Source organism: Abrus precatorius, unplaced genomic scaffold, assembly GCF_003935025.1.
Source record: "Abrus precatorius isolate BTA unplaced genomic scaffold, Abrus_2018 Scaffold9, whole genome shotgun sequence".
In the NCBI taxonomy this organism is placed as follows: domain Eukaryota; kingdom Viridiplantae; phylum Streptophyta; class Magnoliopsida; order Fabales; family Fabaceae; genus Abrus; species Abrus precatorius.
This window is the reverse complement of record NW_020874439.1, coordinates 26,195,301-26,220,642: the sequence shown is the minus strand read 5'-3', so window position 1 is coordinate 26,220,642 and position 25,342 is coordinate 26,195,301. Positions and strand designations below refer to the sequence as shown.

The window sequence follows — 25,342 nt, the reverse complement described above, 5'->3', positions numbered from 1 at the left end:
TGTACAAAACAAAACTTTCAAGATAAATAAAATGTTACCCCCCAAGGATCAAATTGTACATTTACCCTAAATTTTTAAAATAAAATAAAATAAAAATAATATATTACCATAAACTTAATATTTCAATCTTATTTATTTTTATGAATATTGTATAACTTTCTTAATTTAAAAGTAAAATCACACAGACTTCACATTTTAAAAGTTGAAGTTGTTATCCGACGCCGTGATTGATCAAAAGAGAGGTTTGAATAAGGCTAGTTCAAGGCATTAAATTCATGCAAAAGTTGAAAGTCATCTTGATCTGGGTGAAGTCTTTACCTGTTGTAGAAACACCCTTTTTACTGAGGAGTTCATATCTTCATGGAGAGCAAATCATTATTTGAGTTGGATAAAGCTTGAATTCTTTGAAAAGATTTCGCTTCTATCAATCCCTGAGAGAAAATTTTCATATTGGGGCACTCCCTTACGTCCACTTGTATCAGAGATGGCAACTCCAAAGGGTCAATGCCTGAATAGAAACATATCAGGCTTGATAAAGAACTTAGAACAATCCTGTTTAGTCGCTCAAATTTGATCCCTTTTGAAGTTATTTCCTCTTGCTCTTCTGCCACTAATTCTTTCATTGAGTCACATTCTTTGACAGTGATGAGCTCAAGGTGCATTAACTTTTTTGCTACTGAGGATGTGAAAAGGTACTGCAATCCATGACATTTGACAATGTACAATTCTTTTAGATAAGAAAAAGATACCGCAGATGCAGCATCTATCAATGTTGTCATGTCAGGACATTTGGTAACATTTAATTCATGTATCTTTTCACAGATTGCATTTAACCATGGTGAATCCTCTGTCCCGATGGATTGGAGCTTCCAAACATTGTTCAACGTCAATATCTTCAAGTGTCCTAGCATCCCGTCTTCACCAATTTTAGGGTCTTGAGTGAGGAATATCTCAAGGCTATTGCAATATTCTATACTCATTTCTTGTAAATTGGGTGCCTTCTCAAGTATTTCAATGGGTAAAGTAGGCTTCTCACTCTTATAGACATCAAAGAACAGGCGAATCTTATTTAAACATTTGAAATCTTCCTCAAGTTGCCCAAACCTTAGCCTTGAGCATAATACCAAAATGTCTTTCAACTCTAGTAACAATTTCTCCAGGTTGGTAACGACCTAGTATATAAAGGAAAAACAAAATGAAAAAAGCGAGTTGTGGATTAGAAGGTGAAAAGAGAAGAAAAAAAATAACAGTCTTACTAACCAGTGCCCTTAGTTAAAGAATCAATAAATAATAAGCTTTTATTGAAAATTACATTAGAATGCGTTTGAAATCATGAGTGAATGTTTTTATGTTTTCCCAATAAAAAACTCCTATTTTTTATTCAGATTTGGATCTTTCATGTGGATAAGTAAAATGATATGATTATGTTAGAGAGAGAAAGATATATTTTTTTATTAAATAAGAACTCACCTTGATTGGTTGTAGGTCTCACAAATTAAAATTGATAAAAATTGTCTTTTTCTTTACAACATGACCATAGCTTATTACTAAACAACATGAGATGATCCAAATCCATTTTTATTCCTTAAATAACATTATTAAAAAAAAAGATAATAAAAAGGTTGAGCATGCAGATTCTTTGTTGCTTACCTTGAGATCTGAGAAAAGAGCCTGTATGTTAAGTGAAGTAATACCTTTACTCTCTCCTTTGGGAGGTGCATTTTTCTGACTTTGAAATACACCCAACTTATCACATTCCAATACAGATAAATTACTTAACACAGGACATTCCAGAGCGAATGCTTCGGAGAAGAAGTAAGTGAGCTGTGGCAAATTAAAAAGATCAAGCGTGGTTAAACAAGGGAACACAAACTTTTCTGTTATGTCCACTGCTGCGTCTTCTACTTTTCCAACTATTTCTTGCAACCCACCACAAGATTCTATTTCAAGTTTCTCAAGCTTCATAAGATTTTTGGCCAAGGACACAGGAAATAGAGTTTGCAGATTTTTACAACCACTAACAAAGACATCTTCCAGATTTTGAAAGCTAAGAATTCCTAGACCATTCTTTTCCCACACATGCGTCAATGCTGGTAGACCTTGTAAAGTCAATTTCTGCAATTCGGATGCTTCATCCATAATCTCTGACTCTGTGTCTTTCATATCAAATATTACCATGACTTTGCTGCAATCCCGCACTTCCAATTCTTTTAAGCTCTTCAAATAAGGAAGAATATTAAATGGAATTGCATATGGTTGAACTTCACAGTTGACCAGCTTCATGGTTTTCAAACCATAAAACAAATTGTTTAGTGAACCAACTTCACCAAGCCATGCTTGTTGTAGCTCAAGATGATTGCAAAAACACATCTCATCCATGCCTTCCAAAAACTTCTGTAAGTATAGCAAATTGTAAGTGTTAATAATTTTCTCTTAATTGATATAAACTGAATTATTAAAAAAGAGTACGGCATGTGTTAATGTAAATGGAAGGATCAGTAACTAAATTACAAAAACCAATAAAAGTAGTTAAGTTTAGTTGATTTTAAAAAAAAATTATCCTAACTTGATAATGTTACCCTAGTTTAATACCATTGCACCTAACCCAACTATCAATATTTACCCTTGTTAAATTTAATTTAGGTTCCCACCAATTCCATTTATGAATATATATAACTTTCATAATTCAAAAGTAAAATCAAACACACTTTACATTATAAAATTTGAAGTTGTTATCTGATGCCATGATTGATCAAAAAGAGATTTGGATTAGGCTAGTTTAAGCCATAAAATCCACACATTAAGTTGAAAGTCTCAATCAACTGATTTTGATGAAATCTTTACCTGCTGTAGACATACCCTTTTTACTGAGAAGTTAAGATCATTGTGAAAGACCAAATCATCATTTGAGTCTGATGAAGCTCGAATTCGTTGAAAAGAATTTGCTTCTATTGATCCTCGAGAGAAAATTTCCATCTTGGGGCACTCCCATATGTCCACTTGTATCAGCGATGGCAACTCTAAAGTGTCATTGCCTGAATAAAAACATTGTAAGCTTGATAAAGAACTTAGAACTATTCTGTCTAGTTGCTCAAATTTGATCCCTTTTGAAGTTATTTCCTCTTGCTCTTCTGCCACTAATTCTTTCATTGAGTCACATTCTTTGACAGTAATGAGCTCAATGTGCATCAACTTTTTTGCCACTGAGGATGTGAAAAGGTACTGCAATCCATGACATTCGAGTATATACAATTCTTTTAGATAAGAAAAAGATACCGCAGAAGTAGAATGTGTCAATGTTGTCAAATCAGGACAACTGAAAACATTTAATTTAAGTAGCTTCTCACAGATTGCATTTAACCAATTTGAATCCTTTGACCCGATGTACTGAAGCTTCGATACATTGTTCAATGAAAATATTTTCAAGTGTCCAAGCATCCCGTGTTCCCCAATTTTGGGGTCTTGAGTGAGGAATATCTCATGACTGCTGCAATATTCAATACTCATTTCTTGTAAATTGGGTGCCTTCTCAAGTATTTCAATGGGTAAAGTAGGCTTGTCACTCTCATCAACATCAAAGAACAGGTGAATTGCATTTAAAGAAGTGAGATCTTTAGTAAGTTGTCCCAACCTTAGCCTTGACCATAATACCGAAGTGTCTTTCCATTTCAGTGACAATTTCTCCAAGTTGGAAATGACCTAGTATATGAAGGTATAACAAGTATGAGTGAAAAAAAATAGTCAAATAGAAATAGAAAAAGTCACCTAGTATATATAGGCAAAACAAAATGGAAAGAAAGAATTGTCTCGATTACAAGGTGAAAATAGAAAAAAAGAAAAAAGAAAATAAAAATGTTAAGTGCAGATTCTAGCTTACCTTGAGATCTGAGAAAAGAGGCTGTTTGTTAATTGAAGCAATACTTCCTTCGCTCTCTCCTTTGGAATGTGCTTCTTGCTGACTTTGAAATACCTCCAACTTAGCACATTCCAATACAGATAAACTGCTTAATGCGGGACATTCCAATGTGAATTTTTGAGAGTAAAAGTAAATGAGCTGCGGCAAGTAAAAAAGATCAAGCCATTTCAAATGAGGGAACACAAACTTTTCTGTTACTGGTGCTACTACTGCTTCATTTTCCACAATTGTTTGCAACTCATCACAAAATGTTATTTCAAGTTTCTCGAGCTTCATAAGATTTTCGGCCATGGACACAGGGAATAGAGTTTGCAGATTTTTACAACCACTAACAAAGACATGCTGCAGATTTTGAAAGCTAAGAATTCCTTGACAATTCTTTTCCCACACATGCGTCAACACTGGTAGCCCTTGTAAAGTCAATTTCTGCAATTTGGAGGCTTTAAGAATAATTTTTGTGCTTTTCATATCAAAAATCACCTTTACTTTGTTGCAATCCTGCACTTCCAATTCTTTTAAGGATTTTAAATAAGGAAATATATTTGATGGAATTGCATATGGTTGAACATCACAGTTGACCAGTTTCATGGTATTCAAATTGTAAAACCAATTGTTTTGTGGACCAACTGCCCCAAGCCAGGCTTGTTGTAGCTCAGGATGATTAGAAAAACACATCTCATCAATGCCTTCCGAAAACTTCTGTAAATATTGCAAATCATAACAGTCAATCATTTCAGATAAATAGGATTTATTAAGAAAATGCAAGACTAGTGTTTTATGTAAACTGTAGGATTATATACATACATACATACATATATATATATATATATATATATATATATATATATATTAAACATTAATTTAATATAAAATCTTCCATACCCTTGGCCCATTTCCATCTTATCTACTAATTGGCACATATATGCAACTTGACCCAAAGAATGTTAAAAAAGAATATTTGTAATTAGAAGAGAAATATATATAAAAATTCAAAAAAAGGTTAAAAGTATTTTAAAATATAAATAAATTAGGAAAACACAAATGGTGAATGAAAATACAACTAGTACAAACAAAACCTCCATAAATTTTACAGAGATATAGGCTAGCATGTAATATAACTAAATCAGACAAATTCGAAATCTATGATCTCGGTATTGGCATAATTATCTAACGTGGGATATATTGTGTTTTCAATGTACTTCTGATGATTGGAGCCCTGAATATTTAGGATTGGTCCACAAATCAATGTACTTTTGTTGGCTGTAGATACGGAGAATAGAGGTATTGAGTTGAGGCTAAGGCAGATGGTGCATTTTTGTTAATGATCTCACTAACTTTATCTATTTGATTCCGCAATGGAAGTTTTGAATATATTGAAAGGAATGAAATAAGAAGATGAAGTAATATTTTTTCCTTTTATTTTTCATTGATGTATTTTCATTAACAATTATAAAAGTATGAAGAAAATTCTGTGTATTCTTTATTTTAAGGATTTGCAAAAGAAAGAATGTTACTTTTAGGCTTAATTAAATGTTTGGTTTCTATAAAAGTTATATAATTTTGACTTAGTCTTTATTAATTTTTTTTGTTATGATATAATTCTCACTTTTTGTAGTAATTATTGTAGTCTCTCTATTTGACATGGTATAATTAAAAGCTGACACTATAGAGCATCTCAATGGACCTGATCAGTTAAAAGGACAAAACAATAGTTTATGCAGAAATAAGAAATATATTCTAGCAATCAATTTTATTAAGGACTCAATATAAATTGCTCAACCTTTGTAAGGAACATTTAATTAAATCTTATTTTTAAAAGCAACCAACTGAGATATAAAATTTATATTTTTTGTAAATCTTAATTTATAAATATAGTGTAAACAACTAATTTTTCTTTAAATATAATTTAAAAATATATGAATAAATTACATTTGCACCCTTTGAAAATAAGTGATATTGTACCTAAACATCTTTCAATTTTTTAGTCTTACACAAGCCTCCCCAATTAGTCGAATGACATAATACCATGTTTCTTTTCCGTTAACTCAAAGATAGTCTAATTTCATAATTAAGAAAAGTCTGTGTAGGCAATAGAAAAAAAAAAAAAAACACACAGAAATATGAGGTGCAAACGTGCAATATCACTTAAGTTCTAGGGTCAACACAATTTGTCTAAAATATGGCTTTAACAAAATTTTACCTGATATCCCTCTGCTTCTTGACCTTCCCTAATTTATATAATTACATAAAAAAATCGGGGGTGTTTGTGTAACCAAGAAGGGTACATAAATTAATAAGGGTTTGTGTAGGGTCGAAAAAAGGAGTATTAGGTCACCAAAAAGTGTAATAAATTAATAGCAAAAATGGTATAAAATATATTAACACACTACATGATAACAAGCTACAAGCTTATTGTCAAAGTATCAAAATCATAATAGTACGGAAAAGTTGTCGACAATTTACAAATGTTATTATCCAAAGACAAAATTGATCAGAGTAGGTTTGAATAAACTAGTTTAAGACATTAAAATTCACGCAAAAGTTGAAGTCATGATCAATAGATTCAAACGAAGTCCTTACCTGAAGTAGAAACACCCTTTTTACAGAGGAGTTAAGATCATTGTGGAAGACCAAATCATTATTTAAGTCCTCTAAAGCTTGAATTCCTTTAAAAGATTTTCCATTTATCGGTCCCTGTGAGAAATTGTACATCTTGGGGCATTGCAATATTTGCACTTGTATTAGAGACGGTAACTCCAAAGTGTCATTACCTGAATAAAAACATTCCAGGCTTGATAAAGTATTTAGATGTATGCGGTATAGCCTCTCAAATATGATCCCTTCTAAAGTTGTTTCTTCCTGCTCTTTTGCCACTATTTCTTTCATTGATTCACATTGTTTAATTGTGATTTCCTTGAGGTGTATTAACTTTTTTGCTACTAAGGATGTGAATAAGTTCTTCAATCTATGACATTCAGATATATGCAATTCTTTTAGATAAGAGAATGATAATGAAAAAGTAGAATGTACTAACGTTGTCAAATCAGGACAATGGGCAACATTTAATTGGTGGAGCTTCTCACAGATTATATTTAACCATGGAGAATCCACTGACCCAATGGATTGAAGGTCACATATTTTGCACAATGTCAATATTTTCAATTGTCCAAGCATCTTGCATTCACCAATTTTGGGGATTGGAGTGACAAATATCTCGAGGCTGCGACAACAATCTATACTCATTTCTTGTAAATTTGGTCCCTTCTCAACTATTTCAAAGGGAAAAATAGGCTTCTCATTCTTACTGACATCAAATAAGAAGCGAACTTCATTTAAGTATTTGAGGTCTTCCGTAAGTTGTCTTAACACCGAAGTGTGTTTCCAATCGAGTGTCAATCTCTCCAAGTTGGAAATGGCCTAGTAAAGGCAAAACAAATAGGAAAGAGAGGCATGTAAATTAGAATACAAAAAGAAAAAAGGGTTGATTGCACTTTACCCGTAGTAGTTTCACACCATTTCAATTTATCCCCTACACTTTATGTCACTAAAATCTCTTATACTTCCTTTTTTTTGTCACTTAACTTCCCTCTAGTGCTACATTTTTGTATCACTTTTACACCCCCCCCCCCCCCAATGGGATTTATTGATAGAAAATAAAATATGGGGAATAAATTGAGAAATCATAAAACTACAAAGGGGTAAAGTATAATTTACCCAAGTAAAAGAAAAAACTTGAAAGTCCAGATTTTGTTTACACACCTTTAGTTCTGAGAAAAGGGGTTGCCTGTTAGTTGAAGTACTAGTACTATCACCCTCACACTCAGGATGTGCACTTGGAAATAAATCCAACTTAGGACAATACAACACAGCTAATATATTTAAAGAAGGACATTCCAGTGTGAATGCTTGATGGGAAAAGTAAGTAAGCTGTGGCAAATTATAAAGATCCAGCCAGGTCATACAAGGGAACTCAAACTTGTCTGTTATGTCTGCTGCTATCTCTTCTACCTTTCCAACAATTTCTAGTAACCCACCACAAGATTCTATTTCAAGTATCTCAAGTTTCTTGAGATTTTTGGCCAAGGACACAGGAAATAAAGTTTGCAGATTTTTACAACCACTAACAAAGACATGTTTCAGATTTTGGAAGCCAATAATTCCTTGACAATTCTTTTCCCAGACATGTGTCAACACTGGTAGACCTTGTAAAGTCAATTTCTGCAATTTGGATTCTCTTCTCATATGTTCTGTGTCTTTCATCTCAAAAATTCCTTTTACCTTGCTGCAATCCCGTACTTCCAATTCTTTTAAGCACTTAAAAAAAGGAAGAATATTTGATGGAATTGCATATGGTTGAACTTCACAGTTGACCAGCTTCACAGTTCTCAAACTGTATAACAAATTGTTCTGCAGACCTACTTCACCACGCCATGCTTCTTGTAGTGCAGGATAATTGGAAAAACACATCTCGTTTACGCCTTCAAAAAACTTCTGTAAATGTTTCAAATCATACGCATAAATTATTTTTCTTTTATAAAAGACATTAATCATTTTTCTTTTTTCCTTACATTTTATTATGCCTGCATTCACTTTTATAAGATTTTTTAAAATGATACCATCTTCAAAACAAATTATTAAATGTGTATTTATTTTTAGTTTAATTCTAATATTAATAATTTTAATATATTAACTTTTGAAAGTAAATATATTACTACCTATTTATTTAAAAATCAATCATGAAATAGTTATTTTTCCAACAAAATGTATATTCAATAGGTTAAAACCGAAAAATATTTCCCATTATAGATCAATAATTTATTTATTAAGTAACATATGCCATGATGTGCAAAATGGATTCCAAGTACTCACCAAATAAATACTTAATGCTTGTTGTAATAGCATTTTTTTCTCACTGCTTTTATTATCTTTCCACACTTTCTTTTTCCAGTACTTCAATCCACTCTAATACAATATATTGTCTTTACTTAGTTGATAAATTTATTTTATCCTTTATTTTCAAAAAAATTGTAAAAGAATTAATCTTAATTTTAGAAGAAAATGATCAAGGTGTAAAATGTAAAATCTCTCATTCAAAGGAGATGCATGTTTGGATGATGTCATGCAAAAGTTGAAATCATAATCAAGTCATAGGGAAGAAGTCCTTACCTGTTGTAGAAACACTCTTTTTACTGAGGTGTTTAGATCATCAAGGAAGACTAATTCATCATTTGAGTTGTCTGAAGCTTGAATTCCTCTAAAAGACTTCACAAGTATTGATCCTTTAGAGAAAATTTCCATGTTGGGACACTTTTGTATGTTCACTTGTGACAGAGATGGTAACTGCAAAGTGTCATTGCCAGAATAAAAACATTCTAGACTTGATAAAGAATTTAGATATATCCAGTCTAGCCGCTCAAATTTGATCACTTCTGAAGTTGTTTCCTCTTGATTCTCTTTTGCCACTATTTCTTTCATTGAGTCACATTCCTTGACTATGATCTGCTCAAGGTGCATTAACTTTTTGGTCACTAAGGACGTGAATAAGTACTGCAATTCATGACATTTGGCTATATTCAAGTTTTTTAGATGAGAGAATGATACTGCAGAAGTAATATGTATCAATGTTGTCAAATCAGGACACATGGAAACATTCAAGTCATGGAGCTTCTCACAAGTTGCATTTAACCATGGTGAATCATTTGATCCAATGGACTGGAGGACAGATACTTGGTTCAGTGTCAATATTTTCAGGCATCCAAGCATCTTGTCTTCGCCAAATTTTGGGATTTGAGTGAGGAATAACTCCTGACTCCTGCAATATCCTATACGCATTTCTTGTAAATCGGATGCCTTTTCAAGTATTTCAAAGGGAAAAATAGGATTCTCATCCTCATCCACATCCAAGAACAGATGAATTTCGTTCAGATATTTGAGGTTTTCTTTAAGTTGTCCTGACCTTAGTCTTGAAACTAATGCTGAAGTGTCTTTCCAATCAAGACACAATTTCTTCAGGTTAGATATGACCTAGTAATAGAATAATATATAAGAAAGAAAAGGATATTAATTATGATGAATAGAAAAAAGGGCAAACCGTTACCCCTACTTGTTTTACCCTACACAAACCTCCCTTAATTTATATAACATAATACTGTATACCTTTATCTATTATACATACCACCCCTAATTTCTTACGCAACTATATAAATTAGGGAGGTCAATGTAATGTGAAAAAAGAGAGAAGTATAGGGTCAGATTTTGTTAAACCTCAACGAAAGTCTAATCTTCCCTAGGAAAAAAGATTGAGAATGCAAATTCTATTTATGTACCTTCAGATTCAAGAAAAGGGGTTGTCTTATTTCTGAAGTTCTACTACCATCACCATGACCCTCAAAATGTGTATTTTGTAGACTTCTAAATACTGCCAACTTACCACAATCCAATACAGATAAATTATTTAACTCAGGGCATTCCAACATAAATGCTTTAGGGTAAAAGTATGAGAGTAGTGGCAAGTCATTAAGATCCAACCAGGTTAAACAAGGGAACTCAAACTTTTCTGGAACATCAACTACTACATCTTCCACAAATTCAACAATTTCGATCAATCCACTGCACGATGCTATTTCAACTTTCTCAAGCTTCTTAAGATTTTTGGCCAGGGCAGCAGGAAATAGAGTTCGCAGATTGTTACATCTTTTAACAATAACATGTTGCAAATTTGAAAAGCTAAGAATTCCTTTAAAATTCTCTTCCCATACATGCGTCAGCATTGATAACCCCTGTAAAGTCAGTTTCTGCAATTGGAATGTTGTGCCCATATCTGTGTCTTTCATGTTAAAAATTACCTTTACATTGTCACAGTCCCGTACTTCCAATTCTTTTAAGCTATATAAGTAAGGAAGAATATTAGATGGAACTGCGTAGGGTTGAACTTCACAGTTGACCAGCTTCATAGTTTTCAAACTGTAAAACAAATTATTTTGAAGAACAACTCCACCATGCCAGGCTAGTTGTAGCTCAGGATGATTGGAAAAAGTCATCTCATCCATGCCTTCAAAAAACTTCTGTATATATTGCAAATCATGTATCAATCATCTCTTATTTCACATAAACTGAGCCTATAACACACAGCTTTCTTTTTTTATAAAGTTTTACAAGCAGAACTAATGTGTTTACATAAAAACAAGAATTTACTAATTATTTTTTAAAATAATTAATGTAATAACAAAAATACTTAAAATTTAAATTAACAAATACAGATGATGTGCCTCACTTCGAATAATTTAGTTTTATAATTCCACTTCAATTAAAGAAAAATCAATTCCTTTACTTTATTCATATACAACCGAATATTTTTCATTATTGATAATAAAGAGATCTTCTATTATATTTTAATTTTCTTTAACCTAGAGGATTCCATCATTGTTTATCAATAATGAATTTTCTTTTTCATATTTAAAGAAAATACCTAAGTTTAAATACAGAGTAATGTATATATAACAAACATGTTAGTAATAATTATAAAAATATCACATGATTTATCTTATTCTTTTATTTCAATAATTTGTAAAAGAAATAGTATTATCTTTAACAAATTCAACCAAATAGTAAAATGTAAAATCCCTCTAAATCATAAACAAATATAATGCAAATGGGTAACAATTTTTTTCGAGATAACTTATAAAATGGATTAATAACAATATGGATATAGAAGCTATTGACACAATAACAAGTTACTAACATATTATCAAAAATATTAGAACTCTAGTAGTTTGGAAAAGTAATATGTAATTATAAATGCTGTGTTATCCTATGCTTAAGTCGATCAAAAGAGTTGTATGGATAAGGCTAGTTTAAAGCTTTAAATTCATGCAAAAGTTGAAGACAAAATCAACTGATTGGGATGAAGTCCTAACCTGTTTTAGAAATACTTTCTTTAAAGAGGAGTTAAGATCATTTTGGAAGACCAATTCATCATTTGAGTCTTCCGAAGCTTGAATTCCTCTAAAAGATTTAGCACATATGAATCCTTGAGAGAAAATGGTCATCTTGGGGCATTGCCAATGTCCACTTGTACAAGAGATGGCAAGTGCAAAGTGTCAGTGCCTGAATAAAAACATTCCAAGTTTGGTAAAGTATTTAGATCTATGTGATGTAGTCGCTCAAATTTGATCCCTTCTAAAGTTGTTTCCTCTTGCTCCTTTTCCAGAATTTTTTTCATTGATTCACATTCCTTGATTGTGATCTCCTCAAGATGCATTAGCATTTTTGCTGCAGAGGATGTGAATAAATACCCCAATTCATTGCAATCAGATATATACAATTTTTTAAGATAGGAGAAAGGAACATCAGAAGTAGAATGTACTAAAGTTGTCAAATTAGGACATCCGGAAATATTTAACTCATTGAGCTTCTCACAGATTGTGTTTAACCATGGTGAACCCTCAGACCCAAATGACTGGAGCTTCGATACTTTGACCAGTGTCAATATCTTTAAGTGTCCAAGCATCCCATTTTCACCAAATTCGTGGTTTTGAGTGAGGAATATCTCTGGGCTATTGCAAAATGCTATACTTAATTTTTGTAAATTGGGTGCCTTCTCAAGTATTTCAATGGGTAAAATAGGCTTCTCATTCACATTGACATCAAAGAACAAGCAAAGATAACTTAAATATTTGAGGTCTTCTGTAAGTTGCCGTACCCTTAATCTCAATGCTGAAATGTGTTTCCAACTGAGTATCAATTCTTCAAAGTTGGAAATGGCCTAGCAAGGCAAAAAAATAAATAATTTTGAATTAAAAAATGAAAATAATGACAAAAAAAAGAGAGTGCAGTCTGTATGTTACTTACCTTTACATCCGGGAAAAGGAATTGTCCATTAATTGAATTATTATTACCCTCACCCTCAAGTTGTGCATTTTCAAATAGCTTCAATTTAAGACAACGCCACACAGATAATCTATATAATGTGGGGCATTCCAGTATGAATGTTCCAGGGTAAAAGTAAGTGAGTTGTGGCAAGACATAAAGGTTCAGACATGTTAAACAAGGGAACACAAACTTCTCTGTTATGCCCAACGCTGTGTCTTCTTCCTTTCCAACAATTTCAAGCAATCCATCACAATTTTCTATTTTAATTTTGTCAAGCTTCTTAAGATTTTTTGCCAGGACCACAGGAAACAGATTTTGCAGGTTTTCACAATCAATAACAAAGACTACCTGCAGATTTTGAAAGCTAAGAGTTCCTTGACCATTCTTTTCCCACACATGTGTCAGCTCTGATAACCCTTGTAAAGTCAATTTCTGCAATTGGGATGTTGTTCCCACGAATTCAGTGTCATTCACATCAAAAATTACCTTTACTTTGTTTCATCCTCGTACTTCCAATTCTTTTAAGCTCTTTAAATAAGGAAGAATATTGGATGGAATTGCACATGGTTGAATTTCACAGTTCTCCAGCTTCAAAGTCTTCAAACTGTAAAACCAACTGTTTTGCATACCAACTCCCTCTTGCCAGGCTTTTTGTAGCTCAAGATGTTTAGAGAAACTCATCTCTTCCATCCCTTCGAAAAATTTCTGTAAAATATATGGTGAATAAGAGATTATCACATTCCAATGCCTTTAATATTAGCATCTTTAAATTGAAAATAAAATCTAGAGCAATTGCATTAGAGCTAAATCTGTCAGTCAGTTGTAAACCATAATTTCCAATCAGTTTACTTTTATTATAAACTAACAGAATTCAGTTGTAAACCATAATTTCCAATCATCCTTTATTTACAAGGCAAGTTTCAATTTTGTCCAACTTCTTTTATTCATGTTAATTCTTTAACTTTTAAAAATGTTTCAAATAATTTTTTTCTATTTAAAACGTTAACTTGGTTAAAAATTTGTCTTTCTTTTTTGTCACATCGTTTCCTTTAGATCTCCGATTTATATTCTTCCTCAATTCTTACTCTTTCTTCTCCTCTGTAGGACACCCAGAAGTTTACAAGATAAATTCATTATCTAAACAACGGCATGCGTTATTATTTTATCTCAATTTCATTTCCTTCTCTTCTATTATTTACTATCAATCCAAATAAAGTTTTATTTCATAAAAACAATTTAATTATTTAAAATGAATTTTTAAAAGAGGAAAAAAAACAAAATGGAAAATAATTCAGGTAACAAATCTCATACATACCTTTTCCTTGAACATTTTTTGTATTGTAGCATTTAAATTACCTTCCCAGCAGCATCTTTTCTTCTCTTTTTCATGTATTATATATATATTTTGCAAGATTGGCGTGCCCCTGACTTCTTCAGAAAAATTTGCCATTTTATAACAAGCACTCACTACTAATTTCTCCAACGAGGGGAACTCAAAGGCACAACTCTTAGAGCAACAGAAACTGTTGAGATTCTTTAGTGAAACAAGTTCCAAGGCCTTCAATTGTTTAAAAACAATTTCAACTTTTTCTGCATTTTCATCTTCATCTCCTATTATTTCCTTCAGAGATTCACAATTGATTACCTTCAAAGTGCTGAGTTGACCCAAGCTTTTTGCAGTTGAAGGTGACATTAAACTTTCTAATCCATTACAGTTGACCACTTCCAGATTTGTCAAGTGAGTTAGAGACACTGAGGAAGGCACCATAGTGACCAAACAAGGACAGTTCTTTAAAATCATCAACTCTATCCTTTGAAGAATTATGTTTGGTTCAAAGCCTAAGTTTTCAAGATTAGGCATATCTATTAACTTCAAGCTTTTCAACTTTGGAACAACCCCCAAGTTTTCAATTTCAATAGGTCTTCTGAGAGGCATTATGTTTCTAAAGAAACAATTATTCAATGATAGGCTTTCCAGATTAGGATTACGATGAAGGAAAGAATATAGAATCTCAGTATTCATTAATCTTGATAAACAAAGCTCTTCTAAGTTGTCCCTTCGATGGTTCCCTTCCCCCATGTAACTGCTTGATGACTTAGCATGCCATGACTCAATTTGCATGGACTTCAACTTGTTGATTACCTGCAAGAAATAAATAATGATGAAAAAAAGAGTAACTTATTGCAAAAGTAAACATACAAAAATTCATACCATTGAGAATTTTTATTTAGAAAAATTCTTAAGAGAGTTTAAAGGCTTACTGGTACCTTTTCCGGAAACAGAACGAGCTTTCTTTGTGCATGCGTGGTTTCTTTGCTGAATGGTTCCAGCTTGTCACAAAGTTTAATAGACAAGTCATTCAATGCTGGAAAACATAATTCAAATGCTCCTGGATAGAAACTTGCAAGTTTTGGCAGTTTCGAAAATTTGATAGTAGTCAGTTTAGGAAATTTAAATGATGGGTTAGGATTGGTTGTGTTAGTGTTGGTAGCTTCTCCCTCAGCAACAATTTCCCTTAATCCAATGCAATCCGATACCACAAGGTATTCAAGATTATTAAGATGCTTGGCTACTGCAAAAGGAAATATATTTTCTAACATGTTGCAATCATGAACCCATATTTTTTGTAATTTGTTCAAATTTAGAATCCCTTCTTGGTCTTTGTTCCATTTCCATACATGCTTCAAATTTGGGAGTGTTTCTATATGAACATCTTGCAAGTTTATTACATCCACAACATCTTGTTTCTTATCATTAATGTCAAATATTGCATTCATGACCTGCAATTTGTGACCCTCATGTTGCATAAACTCCGAAATATCCCTGCCATGTAAAAAGGAAAAACATTGACAATTTTACGACACTCCTCAATAATTAGAGTATCCAGTTTGCCAAAGGAATCCAGTGGGAGTTCAGAATTCCAAATTTCACTTAAGCTCTTCATGTTGCTCAATTTGATAGTCTTCAATTTTAGAAAGATGCTGCCCTGCTTTAGTTCACAATAGCTATAAGTTAATTGAAATAGATTTTAAACATAAAGCAAAGCCAAATCAATAAATAGAGAGCAAAACTAACTTTGATAACAAAGAGATTAACTCATTGTTTGAATTAAGAACTTCTATTACTATTATAGCATTTGCAAAAGCAGCAACCAAACTTTATCCCACTAGCTGAGGTTTAGCGGTTACATGGACGCAATTAAACTTAGTAAAAAATTAAATTTTTAGAAATTTATTTAATCAAAATGACTCTTTTAATAATTTTGTCTAAAGATTTTTTAAGTTTCTTTCAATACTTTTTACCTAACTAAATCATGCAATCTACTCTTCTTATTAGTGCTTCAAAGGTCTTCTTTGCACATGACCGAACTATCTTAGATGATTGTTAGTTATCTTTTTTATTATTGATATTATTCCAATATTTTCCTATATACTATCATTTCATATCGCGTCATTTCTTGTGTATTCATTCATACACTTCAGCATTTTTAATTTTGTCATTCTCACTTTTTTCTCATGTTTTTCTTTAAAGGTTCAATATTTACTGCTATACAGGAAAACTTTCCTTTAACTTGATACATACTTTGGTTACAAATAACTCTTGATATTTTTCTCAACTTTAATCACCCAACTTGCAGCTTGTATTCTGTAAGTAACATCTTTATTAATTTTTTCATTATTCTGTATAATCAATCTCAAGTACTTGAAACTGAAAAATTTATGGTATAATATCATATCCAATTTTAATTTCTAACGCATAATTTTTATTTTATTTTATTTTTGCTAAACCTACAATACACTATGCATACAATCTGTCTTACTTCTACTCAAATGAAAACCCTTAAATTTTAAAGTTACTCTTCGTAACTTAAGTTTAGCATTAACTTTTTCTTTCAAATTCTCAGCCATAACTATACCATCTACAAAGAGCATGCATTAAAAAATAATTTTTTATATCATTTGTAAGCATGTTTAAGATTAGATTAAAAAATTAAAGGCTCAAAGTTGAGTTTTTATATAAACTCATTCTTATCGGAAAGTTCTTAATTAATCTTTAAGAAGTTCAGTTATTCCGCATACATGACTATACATAAAGTTGTAGAACATTGAGAAAAATTGGTGATATACATAATGCTATAGTACTAAGGATACTAATACAAGTATCTTTAATTTAGATAAATTTTAAAATAATTAAATGAAAAATACTTGAAACTATATGGGTGATATATATAATTAATAAAAAGATATAACTCAAATTTAGGAGAGAAAAAAATCATATTTAAAAATTAAAAGGAATTAATTGGAGAATATATGTAGTTATATTTTGAAATGTGAGTAATTAATAATTTTAAAAATTTTAAAATAAAACATTGTTAAATAATAGAGAAATCAAGTGTCGGGGGTAACATTGGATATATTTTCTCTCTCTCAAAAGTAAAAGTAAGAACTCTATTATATAAGAATTAATATGAGTATCTAAATTTCCACATTTCGTATGCTAGTAATGTTTTTTTTTCTTAGACTTTATATTTATGAGATGCATGTCGTATCCAAGTTAGATGAACTCATTTAAGGAGACAAAAGTCACAAGATTCTTCTAATGACTATTTTTTATATACTTACAAAACTTGATCTGAAACCTTATTGTAAGATAACTGAACTTGGATCATTAGTACTGAAATTTATATGAGTTGTTATGCTAACGAAGAAATTAAACATGAAAATGTAGGATGTTTCATATTTTTTATTATCCTATATAATAATATTTCTAGAGTTGTTAAAATAGATTTAGACTTGGCCCGACAGACTTGCTCATTTAACCCACTAAATTTAACAGATTAAAGTAAGTAGTTTAGATTCAATGGCCTATTTAGTCTGTCCTATTTAACTCATCAAAATACGGGTCAATAGTAAGTTCGTTGGACCCATTTTTTATTTTTAAAATTTAAAAGATAAATTAATTAAATTTTTTATTAATATAAAAATACTTTTTTATTATTTATTGTAATTTTTTTTAATTTTTTTATTTTTTGGTTTTTGGTAGGCTGATTTGTTAGCCTACCAGCCTATTTTTAAATAAGTCAGACTAAAAAACCTAGTCCATTTTTTAAAGAAAGCGAACTCGGATTAACCCATTTTTAGACGAGCTTTTGACAGGTTGAGACACACTTTACCATCACTATATGTTTCGAAATAATTTTTTAATATCATAGTACTCATGACAAATAGATCTCAAATTCGCCAACTACGAAGATAACACGGTGTGGATTCCACATTAATAAAAGTCACCTAGATCTAAAAATTGAATTCTATATCACCAACTTACGTACCTTCATTTTAGCGTGAATACCTTGCCCTACGGAAAAGATACATCTCATCTTTTCACACTCACTTATGAAAAGGCTTTGAAGATTCACCAGACTGTTGGCCATTGAAAATGATATTAAATATTCTAAATTCCAACAACCATTCACATCCAAGTGAGTTAAATTTTGAAGATAGGATCTTGGGAAAGGTAATTGGCCACTCCATATTTTGCTGATTTGGATTGAGGACAATTCCATTCTCTCTAATTTGGAAACTAGAACCTGCAAAGTGATACACATGAGTAGAGCCTCCAACAATAAAAAAACCCATTTTTTGACTTCCTCAAGTTTATTTTCCCGATAGGAAATAAATCTTAGGCTTACCATCTACAAAACTCCCTCCTTTTAGTTTTGAGTTTGACATAGTAAAAATATGAAATAGTTTGAAATGTAAAAAGTAAACAAATCTACAAGATAGGCTTAAACACACCTTGTCGTGGAAGAGTGCTCTCGCCTCTCCTTCTATTATTGAAATAGGAAAAAATCCAATAAATTTAGATAAAGATTGTAGTGTCAAAGAGCGTAATTCAGGAAAATTAAGAGGCTCAACTTCATTAGTGTTGCTTTGCACAATTGCCTCCAAAGAGTTACATTCAGAAACTTCAATTGTCTCAAGAGCAATTAAGAGTTTAACCACAGATTTTGAGAAGACATTCTTCAGTTGACCACATAGGTTGATCTTGATGACTTTCAATTTACCAAAGGAGGGTTCTGAAAGTTCACATAAGCATATTTTATCCAATTTTTTTAGATCATAGAGATACAGTGACTCTAATTTGGGAAACGCCCTCTCAGGATGATGCCTGTCCTTTGGATTGATGAGAGAATGAATGTTAGAATTACTTACAATCAACAAATGTTTTAGACAAGGAAATCCTTTCAAATTCAAACAATAAAAAATGTCTTGGACACCTTTAAGATCTTCCAACAACAGAATTTCAACCCTATCAAACAACATTTTGATACCCATTTGAGAATGAATGTCAAAGCTATCTTTTAATTGTATTGCCAAAAATCTTGATGTTTCATGCTTCTCTGGCATCTTGAAATCGATCTCTAAATCTGCTTTCATATCTCCAATAACAATCTTGTAATTGTACAACTTGTCAAAGAACAAGTTGTTTGGCAAATGGGCAGTATTCGGGATTTGTATGTCTAGAGTTGTCAACTGATGTAGAAGCCTCAACTCAGATAGAACAGTAAATAAACTTTGATCTGTTTGTTCTTCATCCTTTGATTGAATTAAAGAGTCTCTCATATGTAACTCTTCCAAACTAATCAAACTTGATATTACATTAGGTGGAATTTCTCTAAGTTTGGAGCAATTACTTATGTCAAAAATTTGCAGCTTTGTTAACTGCTTCAATTCAAATGGCAAATGTTCAACATCAGATCCTGAAAAACTCAGAATTCTTAATTTTTTCAACTCACCTATGATGGATAAGTCCTTACCTAAAACACAATGCTCCAAACAAAGCATTCGGAGTTTCGTTAAGCATCTAATTGATGAAGGTAAGGGGGATAGATGAAAGCCAGTTAATATCAACACTTTCAGTTCTCTCATTCCTTTAAAGAAGTTTTCTGGTATTTTGAGACTTGGATCATTATTGTCAACATGGAAGAGTCTAAGTCTTGGGCAATTTATTCTCCTAGGAAAGCCCTCAATGATATCACAATGATGCAAGGAAATAGCAGCATACCTTTCAAGTTTATCAGGCCATTCATCTATTTTTCTCTTTGTCATTGTAAATACATCATTCTCCTTAGATGCTATTGACAAAGCCGCACTGCGAACAATATCTTGCATGGTGAAATGATCACTTGAATAACTATCAGACAATAAACCAGACTCTTTTAGCTTTCCAACCAATGAATATACTCTTTCTCTAACTTCCCTTACCGTGTAGATTCCCTGAAGAAAACCCAAACCGATGCAGTATTTCACAAGGTCCACAATTAGTGCATCATGACCCATGCGAGCACAGAGTAAGAAAGTATACTTGAGTTCTTCATTTTCTAAAAGATCATAGCTCAACTTTGTAGAAAACTCAGGAGCTCCTGTTAACTTTTGCCATTCAAGCTTTCGATGAACATCTTCCCATACTGAGCGACTCTGATTTTTTAATGCCTTTGCAGTTGTAACTATTGACATTGGCAACCCATTGCACCTGTTGGCAATTTGAGCTGCTAATTTTTCAAATCCAGAATTTCCATAATCAACTCCAGCCATTTTCTTGAAAAGTGTTTCAGCTTCCTTTTTCTCCAAGACATCAACAAAAAAAATGTGATCCTCCTTCCCTTCCATATGACTTGATAATATCTGTTTGCTTTCAGAAATCAAAAAAACTTTGCACCCAATGTAATGACTAAGAGTTTCTTCTGTTTTTGTCCCACTGGAAGCATGATGTTGTTTTTCCATTATCATCAAATTATGCTCCCCAGTGGATTTTCCTTCTTTGATAATATTCTTCAGTCCTTTGAAGTTCAATTTTCCTTCTTTGACAATATTACCATTCTCAGATGGAACCCCCAACTTATTGGAGTCCAATTTTCCCTCTCTGACAAAATTGTAATCCTCAGATGTATTATATTTCAATTTTCCTTCTTTGACAATATTATCATTCTCAAACGGAATCCCCAGCATATTAAAGTCTACTTTTGACCAAAGATCATCTAAGATTATGAGTGTGCTCTTCTTCTCATTCTTTAACCTGTTCCGAATTCGAGCAGCTCTTGCAATGTCACTTTCCTCATCCAATGCCATCCCCAACATGTCAGCAATTTGTCCTTGAATTTTTCTAATGTCAGGATTTCTTGTTGCATTTGCCATGATCACCACTTCGAACATCTTAGCTTCTAAGTTTTGCAAGGCTTCCTTAGCTACTTCCTTAACCAAAGTTGTCTTGCCCACACCACTCCACCCATGAACTCCAATTATTCTAATGCTTGGATTTTTCAATGCTGCATTAATCTTTTTAATAGTTTCATCTCTCGATGAAAAGCTTTCATAACCAATGTTGGTTAAAAAGGCAGCTATGGAAGGTGGTCCAAGCCAATAAGAAATGACATTATGCTTATATGTTTGCAATAGTCTATTAACCTTCCTTGTAATATTATATGCTTCTCTACTTAGACGATACCTTATCCCTGGTTTAGGAAGGTAACCGCTATCAAACACAGCAAGTTCATGGCGTTTGTCGCCATTGAACTTCTTACATTCAGAAATTATTTTATCCACCCTTTCTATCCATTCTTTTACATCAACAGGAATGTCTCTTCCATATCGATCTTCTTCTTCATCAACTTTATGTTGAACTTCAATCCTAGCTTTCTCAAGCTTCTGAACACCTTCTTTTAGTTCCTGAACTCTTGCTTCATACAACTTCAGGTGAATGATCACTAGCTCGTTTAGCTGCTTCTCTAGCCATGCCTTTACATGAGGTGATGTCAGAAACTGATAACACCCAGCTAAAGGATCCATTCTTCATTCTCAACTACATCTTCTGCATATATGTTAACAGAAAAATAATATGAATCATGATAATTAATATTATTGCTTCAGATAGGCTTAATTATAGTTGTTTTCATGTAAAAATTCGTAATTTTCTAGTTTGATCTTTCATTTTAATTTTTTCCCAAACAGTCCTTCATAAGATAGATTTGATTTTTAAACAGACCTCTTATGATTTTTGTTTCCCATTTACTCCCTCTAAATATTGTGAAAATTTCTATTTGATGCCTTTAAATATCACAAATCTTCTATTTAGTTTGGATAAATATCATCAATTCTCCATTTGAACCCCTTAAAATGAGGGACTAAACGAAAAATTTATGATGTTGAAGGGATCAAATGGAAAAAAAATGAAAAAGGACCATTTTATACCAAAAAAATAATTTATGAGACTCATTTTGGAAAAATAAAATGAGAGACTAAGTAGAAAAATCGCCAAATTTTAAGGGACAAAACCTCAATTAAGCATTTCATTTATTTTGCGGCAATAACATTATTTAACTACAATTTATAATTTTGAATGTTATTTGTCTTTTATATTATTTAATAATTTTTATAATAATATTTACTATCATTTATTAGTTTTTAAGGTTATCGTTATAATCTCAATTTTACTATTTATTATTATTATTATAATATTGCTTAGATTTATTATATGTTTATTTATTTTATTTTATTATTTTCATTAAAAATTATTATAATCATATTATATAACCATAATATAATAATCACGAATAATGAAAATTTTAAAGAAAATGAAAAATAAAAGTGCTACAATATTTTGGTGATAAAAAGTATAAATAATTCCAATGGAAAATTTTGTCCAAATAATAAAATGGATAATCAAAATTTAAAATATATATATATATATATATATATATATATATATATAATTGTTGAATTGTTCACCAATCAATCACACCTACCTGAATCGAAATTAAAATAATCACCGTTATGAAGAGGCTAAAAAGAGGTTCCCAATGAACAAATAAGTGAGTTGGTAGTTTTTTAACATATGCAAAATATAAATGAATATTTTTTAAAAACTATTTTCTTTTGTAAATTGTAATGTTTATAAAGAAATATATTATAATAAATATTAACATTGATGGATTTAATTCTTTTTATTAACATGATTATTAGGCATAGAAACATAACAAATCAAGCCTTACTCTAAATAAGTCAAATATATAGCATAATTATTGAGCCTAAGTCTAATCTATTATTTGTTAAAATTTTATTTTCAATCTATTTTTATATGTTTGGGTGGTCTTACCTAGCCTAAAACCTGTTAACAAAATCTATTGCAAAAAAATCTCTTAATAAGTCATTAGGTTTAGGCCAACAAACACTTAATAAATAGGTTGAATAATTTTTTAATATTAAATTTTAAATAATAATAATAATATATATATATATATATATATATATAAACATGTCGACCTGTCAAGTTTAATCGGCTGTGTAAACAACTCATGCCTAGCTTAGTTACTTAAATAGGCCTTAAAATAAAGTTTAAACCTTATTTATTTATTAAAAAGACGAGCTTAAAGCAAGTAAAGTCACTTACCATGTTTTCATCTGTAATAATTATAGAAAAATAGTACAATTGAACTTAATACATAAAAGCAATTTAAATTTTTTTTAGATCACTTTAATTAAAAATATATTCTTATTATTTTATAAAATACTCAAGCAAAATATATTTTAATATTTACTTTTTAAAATAAGCCATGTAAATTACAAGTATTACAACTAATTAATAAATATATGAAACTATTTTATTCAAAATATATAATAGAATATATACCAGTACTTCTTGTCTTATTTATGAGACAATTTTTATTTTTAAATACATTAATTACTAAATTCTATTAATACGCATATTTATTGTGAGATTTGTACTAACAACACATTCATTCATTATCCATGTAAATAGATACATTTATTCATTTAATAAAACACTACCTCATTTATTTATTGACGTTGATAAATTAATTATTTGTTCTTATAAATAAGATCGAATGTATTACACAATTAATTTGGCTTACAATTGACCAACACAATTAACAATCAAAAAAGGATACAAAATGAAAACATACCTTACCATTTGAATTAGAGAAGATTTGCAACCCCCACACGCTCAAAATTAGCTTGAACTAAAGTAGGCTCAATTCAATTTACACGATGGAACTGTCATAAAAATAAAAGAGCCAATCAAGATTGTTTGATCATTATATCAACATTTACGTCGTGATGTAGAATATATATTTCAACAAATATGTTGCGACACTGTAAACAATAACTTAAACTTTGTTGAATATTCAATTTTCTAAGGCCTCATGATGAAAATTAAAAAGGTAATTATGTGGAATAGGGTGTGTGTGAGAGAGAGAGAGAGAATTATTATATGAACATTTTTAATAACAAATAATTAGAACTTGATCCATAGATTATATAATAAGAAACTCTTTAGATGCTCTGTTGTAAAAAGAAATTTCTTCTTCTGCATCATTCAATATGACTCGCGAGCACCTAAGAATTTTAAGAAATCTCAATTACCAACATCACAGCAAATCTTGGATACATAAACAGGTGCAAACTGAACTGCAGCCACCAAATCTTCAGCATAGTTCAGCAGATGATCGATACCTTGATAATTTAAAACCAATAAGACAAGAATAACTTATGTTTAAAAGAGTTACAATAATCATTTCATTAACCAGAAAAAATAAACAAGCTATACTTTTAAAAAATGTATAGTATGCCATCAGCTAAGAAAAATGGAGGTATTGAGAAGAATGGATCTCTAAATTTCTAATATCAGCACAGTTCTAATGAAGAAATGAGTTTAATTTTAATGTACCGTCACTGCAAAAATATTTATACTGTCAATTAGAACATACCTTATGATAAGATTACAAAAGTCATTAATTTTCATTAATATTGCAATCCATGATTGGACCAAAGTGTAAAAGCATTAACAGTCTTATACTCTGTCAGCATATTACAATTAAATTCGTTTAAAATTCTAGGCGACAAACATTCAAGACGATAGATGCACATGGATTCTGTTAATCAATAATCTTTCTTTTAGAAGAGAGCAAATGAACAAAATGACTAGGACAGAAACATACCTCAACCTCAAATAGGATGGATCAAGTTATGATCAGTTCTTACTTGACCACTTTGAAGGCAACGAATATGATTAGTTCTAATGAATCCCAAGAAGAAAGCTTGAGAAAGCAGTGTAAAGAAAAGGGCTACAAAACCTTTCCTCCAATCACTTCAAAGCATCGAGATCACTTTGAAAATGAAGTTCAGAAACTAATATTACTCCATTGAAATATGTAGCACAAATCCAGTGATAAAAAGAATTGGTGTTTAATCAGCCCTTGGTTTTAAGAAATACCAAATACAAGCAATTATCTATTTCATCAATTACTCTTCCCCTGCTCATGTTCACATACGCTATAGCCTGCCAATAGCGACCAAATGCATTGAAGTTTACTTTGATAATTATGGTTGTTGTTGTTGTTATACATTTTTCTTATCACATTGAAATCTTAAAAAATTGAACATGATGCAGCTATGAAATGGATCTTGTCGTATAATAGAATAAATTGGCATTATTTAAACATTAGTTTGATCTATCTCGTGTCCTGTATTAGTTTTATA

At 31.1% G+C, this 25,342-nt stretch overlaps 2 protein-coding genes across 2 annotated transcripts; both read right to left on the bottom strand.

Annotated features, from left to right (window-relative positions):
* Positions 1-350: 350 nt before the first annotated feature.
* On the bottom strand, positions 351-10,965 carry LOC113851107. Its single transcript, XM_027481592.1, has 9 exons — positions 10,243-10,965; positions 9,083-9,940; positions 7,676-8,407; positions 7,000-7,333; positions 6,497-6,687; positions 3,878-4,615; positions 2,860-3,699; positions 1,651-2,394; positions 351-1,172 (listed from the first exon to the last, which is right to left on the bottom strand). The coding sequence occupies exons 1-9, from the start codon at positions 10,963-10,965 to the stop codon at positions 351-353; spliced, it is 5,982 nt and encodes a 1,993-aa protein (XP_027337393.1).
* Positions 10,966-11,960: 995 nt separating this feature from the next.
* On the bottom strand, positions 11,961-21,634 carry LOC113851106. Its single transcript, XM_027481591.1, has 7 exons — positions 18,745-21,634; positions 18,180-18,375; positions 15,050-15,611; positions 14,256-14,930; positions 13,298-13,492; positions 12,767-13,219; positions 11,961-12,680 (listed from the first exon to the last, which is right to left on the bottom strand). Exons 1-7 carry the CDS (start codon positions 21,632-21,634, stop codon positions 11,961-11,963), a joined length of 5,691 nt encoding a protein of 1,896 aa, XP_027337392.1.
* Positions 21,635-25,342: the final 3,708 nt, after the last annotated feature.